General features: G+C 36.3%; 2 protein-coding genes across 2 annotated transcripts; one reads left to right on the top strand and one right to left on the bottom strand.

Moving 5' to 3' along the window:
- Nucleotides 1–85: 85 nt before the first annotated feature.
- ATPsynF (ATP synthase, subunit F) lies at nt 86–6,336 on the bottom strand. Its single transcript, XM_089637735.1, has 4 exons — nt 6,177–6,336; nt 5,591–5,689; nt 3,954–4,070; nt 86–252 (listed from the first exon to the last, which is right to left on the bottom strand). The coding sequence occupies exons 1-4, from the start codon at nt 6,253–6,255 to the stop codon at nt 224–226; spliced, it is 324 nt and encodes a 107-aa protein (XP_089493861.1). The 5' UTR covers nt 6,256–6,336; the 3' UTR covers nt 86–223.
- Nucleotides 6,337–9,958: 3,622 nt separating this feature from the next.
- Nucleotides 9,959–11,352, top strand: Rpn10 (regulatory particle non-ATPase 10). Its single transcript, XM_089638146.1, has one exon. It carries the CDS (start codon nt 10,095–10,097, stop codon nt 11,187–11,189), a length of 1,095 nt encoding a protein of 364 aa, XP_089494272.1. The 5' UTR covers nt 9,959–10,094; the 3' UTR covers nt 11,190–11,352.
- Nucleotides 11,353–13,873: the final 2,521 nt, after the last annotated feature.

Genomic DNA, 13,873 nt, shown 5'->3' on the forward strand with positions numbered 1-13,873 from the left:
ATTTCTCTAAATACATATTACAAGTGCTTTGTCTAAAATAAGAGTTGCGAATGAATAAGAGGGTAAAAATAAGAGAGAAAAATAGTGTTTTCTTAATATCTACAGCATTATGTATTTTACAATCGAATTGAATCGGAAAAGTGTAACAGATTAAGTTTTTCAATTTGAGACAGCTAATGAATATCCCAAGATGGTTGCGTGAAGTTCAGGAATAATAATCCATTTAGTGGTACTTGGCTGACTTATGTTCAACTGCAACAAAAGAAATACATTTATTAGATCATAATATACATTATTAAACAATTTCTTTATTCTTGATGTACAAAGAAGCATTATAATTCGGTACCAATAAAAAAATTAGAAGATTCTCAAATGACCAGCAAAGGAATAATTATCATAGTCTTTTAGCTTTAATGTATGTAAACCAATTGAGAGATAAACAAACAGAAGTGTGTTGTGGGCGTGTCTGGTGTGCCAGAAGAAATTGATCAAACTTTGTCAATTACCAAAATTCTTGAACAGATAATCAATACTAATTAAAATGGCTTATGAAACAAAAGGTCTTATTGTAAACTAGCTGACGTGTACCTGGCGTTGCTAGGGGTTATCCTTAGAAGATAGGCATACACCACTGCGGACTTTTCTGTAGGCCTTTTTAAGATATATAATTCCGTTCTACATTATTTAAATGTATCTCATAAGGTTTAGCCAGCGTTAGCAATGTAGTGCTCAAAAAAATATTTTTACGACTTGATTATAGAACATAGACTTTTCTCTACTTTTTATAATTACAATATGCAAGTATTATATATGTAAACCTTTCGGAAGAAATTCTCTAAATCGTAGTGAAAACCCTATCAATATCCGTAGTGGAGTTTAGAAGAACTAAGCGCACAAACAGACAGACGCGGATAGCGACTTTGTTTTATACTATTTAGAGATTAGCAACATCAGCTTTCTTTCAAATCAATGTAGATCACACTTCTATGGATTTTCTTTTCAGTGATATAAATATTTATTATTCTGTTTCTTTTTTTACTTATATTAACCCATTGGCCTCCAAATTGTTTAGCTAAAAAATTGTCCTTCACATCCAAATTAATTTTGTACCAAAAGTTTTAAATCTGCAGTGGTGTACTAAATCTTACATAACTTTCAAACTAAACCTGCAAACGAAACAATTTTTTAAAATTTACTTGCGCATTGAATCAATGTATGTAAAAAATATATGCAGTGTTTAAAAAAAATAATAATACATGACTAAAGGAGGATATAAAAATATTTATTTTATAAAAAGCAATTATTTTTTCATTTTTTTATAATTGGATTAAGAAAAGTTGTACATTATCATACTTATTACCATGATATATTTTTTTACAATTTGGGCTGATGTTAACCGCCCACCACGCGTTTTACGAACAAACTTGTCAATTCCCGAACCACACGCCATTTTGAAAAAAATTCAATGACTTTTTTTTTTTTTTTTATATTTACTCCACACAGGAGGCCCTGAAGAAAATAATTTCCCTCAGGGCCTATGTCATCTTTGGGGATGCTGTGTGGAGGGTCTTTTTGTGGAGAGGAAGGAGTGAACATGGGTCTTGAAGAGTCCCATGTTGTAGGAGGGAGGAAACACAGAGGCCGGCAGTTCGTTCCACAGCCGAGCTGTTGAACTTAAGAACGAATCGTAGAAGCGACCCGTTCTCATGTGACAAGTGTCAACTGTGTACAAATGTTGGGCGCGCGTTTGGCGTGTATCCCGACTACGCACCGGTGCCGAAGGGATCAATGACGCTAGTTCCTCAGAGCATCTTTCATTGTAATACCGATAGAACAAGGACAGCATACCTACCTGACGCCTGTGCTCTAAAGATTGCAGTCCGTTTGTTAAGATTGGGGAATCTATCAAACGGACCGCCTGTTTCTGCACAGAGTCAAGGGTTTTTTTCAGGTATTTTGGGGCTCCAGACCAGAGATGGCTGCCAAATTCGACAGTAGGGCGCACTTGCGATTTGTACAGGGTGAGCAGTTGTGTACTATTAAAGTATCTGCGGGCCCTGTACAGTACGCCCAGCTTCTGAGAGGCCAACTTTACTCTGGCTTCGATGGAGCCCCCGTACCTGAGCTGGTCACTTATAGTTACACCAAGCACATCAATGGAAGGCCTGTTCGGAAGATTGCTTCCGTTGAAGGAGACTAGATTATCATTTGGATCCCTTTTAGACGTAATCAGACAGGATTGGGTCTTTGAAACATTAAATTCGACGAGATTATTTTTATTATTTTTCGGAATAACTTATTGAGTAAAACCTCAAATTATAATATTTAAATATTGAAGACAATATTAGTGATTTTTAAACGCAAATCTGAAACAGAAAAATCAGAAAAGGAAACGGTCACATCTGGGACACGAACCCAGGATGTGTCCCAGATGTGACCGTTTCCTTTTCTGATTTTTCTGTTTCAGATTTGCGTTTAAAAATCACTAATATTGTCTTCAATATTTAAATATTATAATTTGAGGTTTTACTCAATAAGTTATTCCGAAAAATAATAATTCATTTCTAGACTTGCAGAAAAAGTCAATAGATGTCGCACATTAAAAATAAAAAACAATAAGATAGGTTTATCTATAAGACGCTGTCTAGGATTGCATGTAGTTCGGGTTGAATCTTGCGATCATACATAAAGATAGTTGCCAATAAAAATGTGCGGTGAAAAAAATGAAGACAACGTTGGTAGTTCTTATTCGAAGTATGATACAGTTAAAAGTGACCGATGAGGATAGGGTCCCATTAGCGCAGTTGGTAGAGCATTGTCCCGGAAAGACAAGGGTCCTGGGTTCGTGTCCCAGATGTGACCGTTTCCTTTTCTGATTTTTCTGTTTCAGATTTGCGTTTAAAAATCACTAATATTGTCTTCAATATTTAAAGATTATTTTTACCCCAGGAGGAAATATAACAAAATTTCAATCGTAAATATCAGGAAAAAACTGTACCAACGGAGTCCTGCCAATTACTACGAAATGAATGCTTAATTATCTACAGAGCGATTGGCATTTAAAATTTTAAACTCTCACTAATGTATCCCTTTTTCGTTTTTAAGCCGACAAACATCAGACCCGCCGGGACGGCGTCGGTTGATTTTAGGACACATCGCCGTACATACGCCGGGACGGCGTCGTTTGAGGCCAATGGGTTAAAAATTCTTTATTTACTTTGTTATTTTAAATTGAAAAAATAATCTTTAATTCTGTTTTTTCTTCTTTATTTAATTGATCTTCCATTTGGCCGATCCCAACATATGCTCTCTGTGTTGGGTAAGGTTAGATAGGGCAAGAATATTGCAATTGGTGAATATGATGATACAGCCACGCAAAATCGCAATTTTATTTGTGAAATAGGTGTCCAGGGAAAGTGCACTTACTTCGGGAGGAGATTCTACATGATGTTCTTTCAAGTAAGTCTTAATAAATGCACATTAAGATAGACACATTACATTAACAAGTTTGAATTAAAACAATCAAATTTTTAATCTTAAACACGGCTAGATACATTAAATTATCAGATCATTAAAAAAATAAAAGTTATTGACACAAAGCGCGGCAATTAAATAGACTGACGGAATGATGGCGTTGGGCGCGGGACGGTAGATTTAGCAAGAGCGCAATAAAAACGTAAGACCCAAAACGACGGACCAATTTTACGTTTTTTCCTGAAAAGTACAAGTAAAAGTTGGAATTTTGAAAAAAGTCGTTTATCTTCTTACTTGTACTATTACGTAGAATCACCTCCCGAAGTTAGTGCATTTTACCCCCGGACACCCTGTATTTTCCAACTGTATTACATTTATGCACCAATTTCTTTTTTTAAATATTCATCCGCCAAGATGAGAAGGTAGCATTGGAAAAGTAATAATATAACGATGTATGTAATAAGATGTGGGACACTTACCATTCCTGGAGTAGTTTATGAGGTAGAAGAATACGATACCGCCAGCAACTGCCTGGTACCAGGGTGCCATGCCGGTGCGCTTGGGCTGCGCATACTTGTGCTGCCACCTCCACCAGCCTGCCAACCAAACAAATCAGTCAATCAACTCACCAAATCGTCACTTTGGTTTGACAAGGTTGTAACTGAGCATTACCTTATTCTGATTTATGGGGTTCTAAACAATGCAATGTCAATTTCTCACAACGTCTAAAACAATTGCTAAATTTGTGATTCAATCTAATATATTGTATTTGAAATCTTCATTATAAACAAAGAAATTTTTAAATTGGACGTATATTTTAGATTCTAGAATATACCTACTTGTGAAGTCAGAACATTGTTCGACCAGCAAGGACACAATATTTCATTTTACTAAGTTCTAACGTTCCTTTGAACCTTGTTCAACTGACATTTTTTCCTAACTGAAAAAATTTGTTTGGATTCAAATAGTGCGTTGCTTTTTGTTTATGGAGTTTTTGTATCTTTATTTTCATTACTAGCTGTACCCCACCAGCATGTTTTTACCTGTCACAGCTGACATATATTACATTACACATAAGATGTCATGTTTACACTTAAGAGAAGACTCCATTTTATAAACTTATTCAAACAAAAAACGTGGCAGAACGAAACAAATAAAAACACATGTGGCAATAGAATACACAAATGACTAACCGATATATCCTAAAACAGTAATTAACCCTGGTGTCAGTGATGACTGGTAAAATGGCCAGCAAGAACAAGCTAGACGGCAGTATAGTAACTGAGTGTGTAAGAGGAAGATAAACCAAGCCGTCAAGTAAAAATCTCGGCACTCGAGTCCAGTCACGCGGCGGACTAGAGACTTGACATATGAATACCAGCCAATTACAGAAAATGATTTTGTGTTTTCAAGTAGTAAAAATAGTGGCAGATTTTAGTACTCGTCAGATAATCGAGTGGCAGACTAATGCGAAAGTACTACTGTACAGCATTTCTTTGATTACGATGCATTTTTTTTTCTGTTTTGCATCCCAACAGTGTTTTTTTTTTTTTTTACTTTAGCCTCCACACAGGAAGATAATAAAGGACCGTAGGAAAATAACTTCCCTCATGATCTATGTCATCTTTGGGGATGTTGTGTGGAGGTTTTTTTTAGGGAAATAAAGGAGAGGAAGTTCTGGAAGCTGGATGTGGAAATTGGTAACTTTTAATCAGAGATGTTTAAAGTTTCGATTCAACAAATTTTAAATTTTGTATCTACACTTTAACTGGCTATACTAAAGACGTAAAATATCAATTTTGATTTTAACGAAATAGCTAATACAGAGTTACAAAAAAATATAAGTTGGCGGTGGCGTAAGTATGAATTAACACTTTATTCTTAATATTTTAATCTTGAAACTACACCTACTTATTATTGTAATGTCATAGACCACAGTGCCCTCCTTTTTCGTCAACTTATATTTGTGGCGGTGTAAATTGCACTATGTTCCATCTCCTACAACTGAAATAGTTGTTCCTTGTTGTAATTGTAATTAAATTGAATATGTTATAGCGTATTAAGAATGGTAGTCATGGGTATAAGTTTAACCATACGAATCGTGGCTGAATATTACCTCGGCTGACGGCTCCCACAATAGCCTGAGGAGACTTCTGGCGCCTGCCGAACCAAGCTCCAAGCTCATTGATCTTCACTTGGGCAAGGGGAGTATCGGCTGAAATCAGTTAATCATACATGTTTTAGTCATGCTAATATTAAAATAACATGACTTCTGGCTGTCGATGTTCAGTGGCTCTAATTGAAACTTTGCCAGAGGGGCTAATTCTATGACACTTTTTCTGATTATTAAAAATATATATTAACTGCATGCAGATGGCCTTGACTTTTTTCGAGGGACTATTTCATCTTTGGGGATGCAGTTTGGGGGGTCAATAAAAGCAACAATTATTTCAAAAAAATATTTTAAAGGTTAGATGTGGCTTAACTCAATCCAAAATATTATAACATTCAAAACTAATCAATGAATAGTGCTCAGTCTTATTACGAGATCCGAAGATCGTTTCTTGATTATTTTCAAATTCAAATGTGAATTTGACAAGTCGAAATTATATAATAGTACATCCATGTAACATGGGTGACAAGACATCGGAGGTTCACATTTTGGAGAAATTAGTACCTATATATGGTTCGAAATGTACTACCTTTGCCATACCACCTAGCCGGGTCGTAGGGGCCGTGCACGGACGGATTATATTCCTTGGGGTAATCTCCGAAAGCCATTTTTGCGAACTAGAAACAACTAGATCGAAAAACGATATCTGAAAAATTACAGTGGCCGAACTGGGGATAGCAGGGATACCAGATGTAAAATGTAAATTAATCATATTCCCTACAACCAAATTTAACGCTTTCAAAAGTATTGAGATAGATGTGTCAGTTTCTTGAAAAAAAAAAGATAAAACAATATATAATGGGTACGTTTATCAGTCTGTCTCGACACAGGTTTATCCTAGTGAGACAGACATCGAAAAAAAAAAACCTGTAAAAGAAACTTTATATTGATAATAAAAAAAATAAAAAAAAAGTCATTTTTAGATACGGTATTTTTTGTGCAAAACAGACATTTTGTCCATTTACAATGCACATGACATACTACATATTTATTTTATTTTATATTATAGAAACATATATAATATGGGATGTGCAAGGTGCTTTCATGAGTGGAAGGGGGTGCATGGACCAGATATTCTCATTGCGTATGCTCACTGAGAAGTTTCTGGCAAAAAACCAGAAACTTTTCTGTGCCTTTGTAGATTTACAAAAAGCATACGACCGAGTCGACAGGAAAAAGCTATGGAAGGTGTTGTCCAAGTATGGAGTGAATACGAATCTGATTCAGGCAATTGCGTCTCTGTATGAGGGAAGCGTTGCATGTGTTAGGGTAAACGGTGGTTTTACGGGGTGGTTTGATATCACAAAAGGTGTTAAACAAGGCTGCGTAATGTCACCGTGGTTATTCAATCTATACATGGATAATTGTATGCAAGAATTGAAAGAGGTGGGATTGGGCGCGAATTTGAATAATTTGAAAGTATGTTGCCTGTTGTATGCTGATGATGCGGTGCTGATTGCTAATAGTATAGATGATCTACAGTCTCTCGTGTCTAGGATGAACGAAGTATGCATGAAGAATGAGTTAATGATGAATGTAAGTAAGTCTAAAGTAATGGTGTTTGAAAGAGAGAGTACGAAAACAGTGTGCAATATAATTGTGAATGGGGAATACTTGGAGCAGGTGGATGAGTTTGTGTATTTAGGAAGTATGTTTACGAGAGATGGGAAGGCTGACAGAGATATCGAAAGAAGGGTAAATGCAGGTAATTCCGTTAATGGAGGACTAAACGCCGTAGGCGCTAACAAAAAATTGTCCAAAGAAGCGAAGTTAGCAGTCCACAACGGAGTGCTGGTACCTACCTTGATGTATGGAAGTGAGGCATGGAACTGGCAAAGAAAGGATGAAAGTAGATTAAATGCTGTTGAAATGAGATCCCTGAGGCGTATGTGTGGTAAAACCATGTTTGATCGTGTGAGGAATGTGGAGATCCGCAAAGAGTGCAAGGCTGATGTAAGCGTAATGAGTAAGATTAAGAAAGGGACGCTTAGATGGTTTGGGCATGTAGAGCGAATGAGCGAAGATAGGAGTGTAAGGAGGATATATGATGCAAATGTGAATGGTAGCAGAAGTCGGGGACGCCCGAGGAAGACATGGCACGATCAAGTGAATCAGATACTCGAGTCGGGCCATGTCAAGAGTCAGAATAATAGAAGAGTATGTATGAGACGATGTATGAATGTGAATGAGGCAAGGAGTGTGTGCCAAGACCGAGTTGTTTGGCGGTCCGTCCTCTCTGCCTACCCCTGCGGGGAAACGGCGTGATGGTTAGTTAGTTAGTTAGTTAGAAACAAACAGTACATGATTTACAGAGATGAAACAATATACAGGAATAAAAGATTTCGGGTTGGATACCAATGATATGTTTCCTTGTAATGTCTGCTAAGCGGTATGTTTATTCCGTAATTACCAGAAAATTATTATTTTTCTTTTTTTAATTCAGAAAAAAAAACATGAAATACATACTAAGGCAATGAATGGTGTTTTCATGCCTTTTGAATCCTTCAAGGCAACTGTTAAAAATGTCAACAGGTGAGTGGTTCATTTATGGTCAACAGTCTTGATCAGTGTGCCGGCCCTGGCTGTAGTTTTTGGTACGAATAACTCATAGCATTTCAGGAGGTATGGGATATCTATTAAATTATTCATAATTTTCTACGCTGTTACTGCAAGGGCCCTACTCTTCCTCGACTAGAGATTTCGGTAGCGCGTGCTATTGTGCAAATCTTCGTGATGTGTGAATCGCGGGTACTCTCCATGCATTGTCATATACAGGTATCCAAGGAACTTTTTAAAATCTGTTCTAATTTTCTCAATGTATTTTTGCTAGTATGAGGCCCATACAGCTGAGGCGTATTCAATTTTACACCTTATAATGAAATTATATATAGCCATAATTGCTTCGGGATTAGAAAACTATTTACATCATCTTATTACAAACCCAAGAAGTTTGTAACATGATGATGTCAACTGCAAAATATCGTCTGAAAACAAAAGTTTGGGATCTATGAAGACTACCCCTAAGTCCTTGATGGATTTTGCTGGTGACAATAAATATTTTAAATACAATAATCAAACTTGATGGGGTTTCTCGAACGTGTGTATGACATAGTTACACATTCTTTGTATTAAAAAAAATATTTATTTTCATCGGCCCATGATGACATTGAATCCAAATCAATTTGTGATTTGACACAATCTTGCCCTTCACAAATCTTCATAAGTAATTTGGATCATCAGTAAAAACAGGCAAGTGGCATATTTGACGCATTCTTGAATGTCACCAATTAAAATAATAAATAGAAGTGACCATAGGTTCGACCCCTATGGTACTCCAGAAAATGCAAAGAAATTCCCTAGACCCATGTCCGTCGATGTATACGTACTGCCTCCTATTCCTCAAATAGGTGGCAAAAACATCTAGAAGAGGCTTGTCGAAACAACTAGGATTTATGTCATAACTAGGATTACCTTGCAAGGCGGTCACTAGAGAGCAACTTGACCGACATAAATATCTAACAAGCCAAGCAGAAAAAGGAAATGAAAAGGAATTTACAAAACTATGGCTAGCAACTAGATTTGAAGAGCAATATGTAAACGTTTACTGTCCTAGTTATTTCTCATATTTATTGTATCTAAGGTATTTATTGTCATTATACTATTCGGTGGTCAACTATAATAATATTTTACATTTTTATAATAAACTCGTAATGAAAGGTGGTTTGAGACTAATTTAATACAGTTTATGAAACAGAATAAATAACGACAATAACAAAGACAGTGATACTTTTGGCCGTGAAATTCTCAAATCATGTTAGAATAAATAACTAGGTATTAAAAAAAAAACAATTTTTGCATAAAACACGTCACTGTTATCTAAGGCATGGTGAAGATCGCCATGGGAGAAAGTAAAAAAATAAAAAAAACAAACAAATCCAGTGGATATTTCCATAGCATTTAACTATAGAACGTTTACAATGTGGCAATTATTTTGGTATGGTTGAGTGGTTTATTTATGTATGGTTGTGACAAGAACATTCACCAAGTAATGCCTCGTTTAGAACTTAGTTCCAATTTTAATTGATCAACCTCTCTGTTGAGCGCATATTGACAAGTATGAACCCTCTTTTCCAACGAAGTTGAAAGTTGATCAAGTTTTCTCCAACAATTTTTGCCGTTCAATAAAAATTGATCAACTCAAACTGAAACATCAGAACGCGGCACGACCATCATTGAGAAAATTAATCAAAGACAATTTTATGTCTTTTCATTCTTTAGTTTATGCTTTTCATAGAAACACAATAAACATCTATGGAATTACTTGGCAGTTTTTGATTGCATGAAAAACTGTCTGTGGCGTTTGGAGAACTGTCATTGCGCGAATCTTTTAGTTGCATTATCCGGATTATTTATTAGTCACTGAAGCTGAAAACAAATAAAATTCAAAATGGTGCTGGAAAGTACTATGATATGTGTGGACAACAGTGATTACATGAGAAATGGGGACTTTCTCCCTACACGACTCCAAGCACAGCAGGAAGCTGTGAATCTTGTTTGTCATACCAAAACTCGCTCGAATCCCGAGAACAATGTAGGTTTGTTAACCTTAGCGAATGTCGAAGTGCTAGCTACACTCACCAGCGATGTTGGTCGTATTCTGTCCAAACTCCACCGTGTGCAGCCTAACGGAAACATCAACCTTCTGACCGGAATAAGAATCGCTCACTTGGCGCTGAAGCATCGTCAAGGGAAGAACCACAAAATGAGGATCATCGTCTTCGTCGGCTCGCCAGTGGAAACGGATGAGAAGGAACTGGTGAAGCTGGCCAAGAGGCTGAAGAAAGAGAAGGTAAATGTTGATATTGTCTCATTCGGGGAAGACACTGACAACAATGCCTGTCTCACTATCTTCATTAACACTTTGAATGGCAAGGACGGAACCACTGGAGGCAGTCATTTGGTAGCAGTACCCGCTGGCGGCTGCGTAGTGTTGTCGGAGGCTCTCATCTCTAGCCCCATTGTCGGTGGTGAAGGTGGTGCTGGGCCCTCAGGCTCTGGAATGTCTCAGTTCGAGTTTGGTGTGGATCCCAACGAAGATCCCGAGCTGGCTCTGGCTCTGCGCGTGTCTATGGAGGAGCAACGCCAGCGACAGGAGGAGGAGTCTCGCCGGCAACAGACTTCGGATCCGAGCACAGAGGGCGCGGCGAGCACGAACCAGGAGAGCGGCATGATGGGTCGAGCCCTCGCCATGTCTCTGGAGAGGGAAGCCATGGATCTGTCTGAAGAGGAACAGATCGCTCTGGCCATGCAGATGAGCATGCAGCAGGAGACGGGTGCTGACGAGAGCATGGATGTATCTGAGGAATATGCGGAAGTTATTAACGATCCAGCCTTTCTCCAGAGTATTCTAGAAAACTTACCGGGAGTGGATCCGCAGAGTGAGGCCATCCGCCAAGCCGTGACCACGCTGAAAAACACCAATCCCAAAGACTCCCCCAAGGATGAGAAGGACAAGGATAAAGACAAGGAGCCAACCTCTTAGAAATACACATGCTACTCGGTGAACACAAATTATAATATTATCTATCATCATATGCAGAAGTGATTAAAATAATATTCCTTATATATATATATATGGAAGCTGTGTTTTCTATAACAATTTGTATCTTTTGCCTTTTCATTTAAATAAATACTATTGTTTGTAAGTTTACTCACTTTATTAAATGTATTGAAAACCACTTGATAAAGGTAATTAGATCATAATAATAAATAACAATGACCTATACAATAGTATAACGTACAAATGGGTTAGGTTAATACCAGTGGCGGTTCGTGGTCTTTTTAACAGGGGGTTCAGAAATTCAAGAGAAGAAAAACATATCTAATTAAAATTTACTTACTGTTGTCCTTCGTCAAATAGTCGAATACGGCAGCAGTCACACAACTTAAATAAAGTTAGTGGGAGGGGTACCTACATATTATTGTTTTTAAATCACTTCACTAGACACAAATATTAGATAATGAGAAAAGTTTTATAGGAATTAAATTGTTTAATGTTTTTATAGCACTCAATGTATGTTGCTAATTATTATTGTTTTTTCGAGAAGAATAATTTCGTAGAATATACATATAATAGATATTTAAAACATTAAAAAAAAACAAATAAAGGTGGCACGAAATAAATTTACTAAGTCTACTTCAATAGGTAGTAGATTTGCAAATGCCATAAGCAAACGGTTGGAGAAATGCAGAAACAAGAAAACAAAAATATGTACAAAAATGACTACAAAGTTAAATACCATAATATAACATAAAAAATAACACTTGCTTCCCTAAAGGTCAAACGTCGACCGCGAAGTTCTCGGGTTTCTTCGGTTACATTCGTCAATGTTCGGAGGTCACGTGATAACATAACGCGTGTTCGGCGCACACAATTTGTCTTACTTTTGCAAAGAAAGACCAAATTTTGTATATGTCACCGTCATAGGGATCTGTACCGGCTAAAATTCTTTTGTATGAAGAGTTTGGCGCGGATTTCAACTCGCACAAAATTTGGAATATGTATCGTATTTTTCGGTGGCGCGGGTTTTGAAGGCGAAATTTTAATAGCGTGCTATCTATAATGTGCTTATATTATTATAAAACAAGTTTGTTTTATTTTCTCATCTTTTTAATGGGGGTTCGCCGCACAAACGCACTTTAGAGAAAACCGCCACTGGTTAATACTATTGTTTGTAAGTTTGCTCACTTTATTATATGTATTTAAAACCACTTGATATTGGTAATTAGATCATAATAATAAATAACAATGACCTATACAATACACCTACAAATGGGTTAGGTTAATACTATTGTTTGTAAGTTTCCTCCCTTTATTATATGTATTTAAAACCACTTGATGAAGGTATTTATTTATCTAGGTTCATGCACCATATCGACTTGAGGAAACTAATTCTGTGAGTCTGGAAACTAGGCGGAAAGCAAGTCTAGCTATTATGTCTTTCAAAATTTGGAACAATTTTATTGATAGCCCATTCCTCTTGGGATGCTATGATTTATAAAATATGTACCAGACCACTACAGCCGAAGTCGATACCATGACTTATTCAGAGTACCAAAAGTCAAAACCGACGTCCTGGCAAAGCATAGCATGACGAGGGGAGTGGTGCTGTTGAACGAACTAGCAAAGAATTTGGATGTAAGTGACTGTTCTCTAAATGACCTAAAACAATTATTGAAGAGCCACTTACCTAAATGCTGATATGATGTAAAATTGTACTGTAACTGGAATGAATGTTCTGTTGTACAATAAAAAAAAAAAATAACAATAAATAACGCTAGGACATCACAACATGTTATTTCCTAGTAGCCAAAGCCAATTTTGTGTATTTTCATAGCTTGTTCCCGATGTATATAACAATGACCTATACAATAGCATAACATACAAGATGTAGGATCCACGCGTTTCTCACTTATGAATCTTGGTTAGCATGTACGAATTAATTTTTATTTTAGTTTATTAGGGAAACGGATAGTTACACATATTTTATCAAAATAATTAGGTAAACTTGTCGAATTCCGCTGCAAGTAAAGGGTCATTAAAAAAACAACATTTGATTTCAACTTAAATATCTAATGGAGACAACTATTTATAGATTGTTAATTAGGGTTATTATTATCTTTGAGAAAAAATGGAACTTTAATGCGTCTTTTACCATCTCCCACCATGTAAATAAATATTTCTGGTACTAATTAAGTTGAAACCAAATGCTATTTGTAGTTTTTTTGTGTATTAAGTGTGCAGTGGAATTCGAAAAGTTTATCAATAATAAAATGTTACATGAATCGGTGAAGTTTCCGCATTAAATTCATATTATATTGAAAAGAAATAACAAATGATTGAAGAAAAACAAAATCTTTAAATTAAAATTACATAGATAGATAATGTAAAATTAAACAAGTACCTATATAAAAATAATACATACCAAAGCACTCTAGGGTGAATAGGGTATTTTCACTGGTTTTTTTATTCTCGAAAAAAATTACAATGATGAAGGTATTTTTATGTTCATGAATAAAATTTCTATGACGATTTAAAATGTGCCATTTTCGATTTGCTGCCAAAACATGTTCGTGAATTCGGCAGCGTTGACGTCACGCCGGACACCATTGGTGACAGCCATCTTACCATAAATCAACTATATCTTACTAGCCAGTGGCGGCTTC

This window comes from Hesperophylax consimilis, chromosome 12 (assembly GCF_061612785.1).
Source record: "Hesperophylax consimilis isolate HC1 chromosome 12, BYU_Hcon_1.0, whole genome shotgun sequence".
Classification (NCBI taxonomy): Eukaryota; Metazoa; Arthropoda; class Insecta; order Trichoptera; family Limnephilidae; genus Hesperophylax; species Hesperophylax consimilis.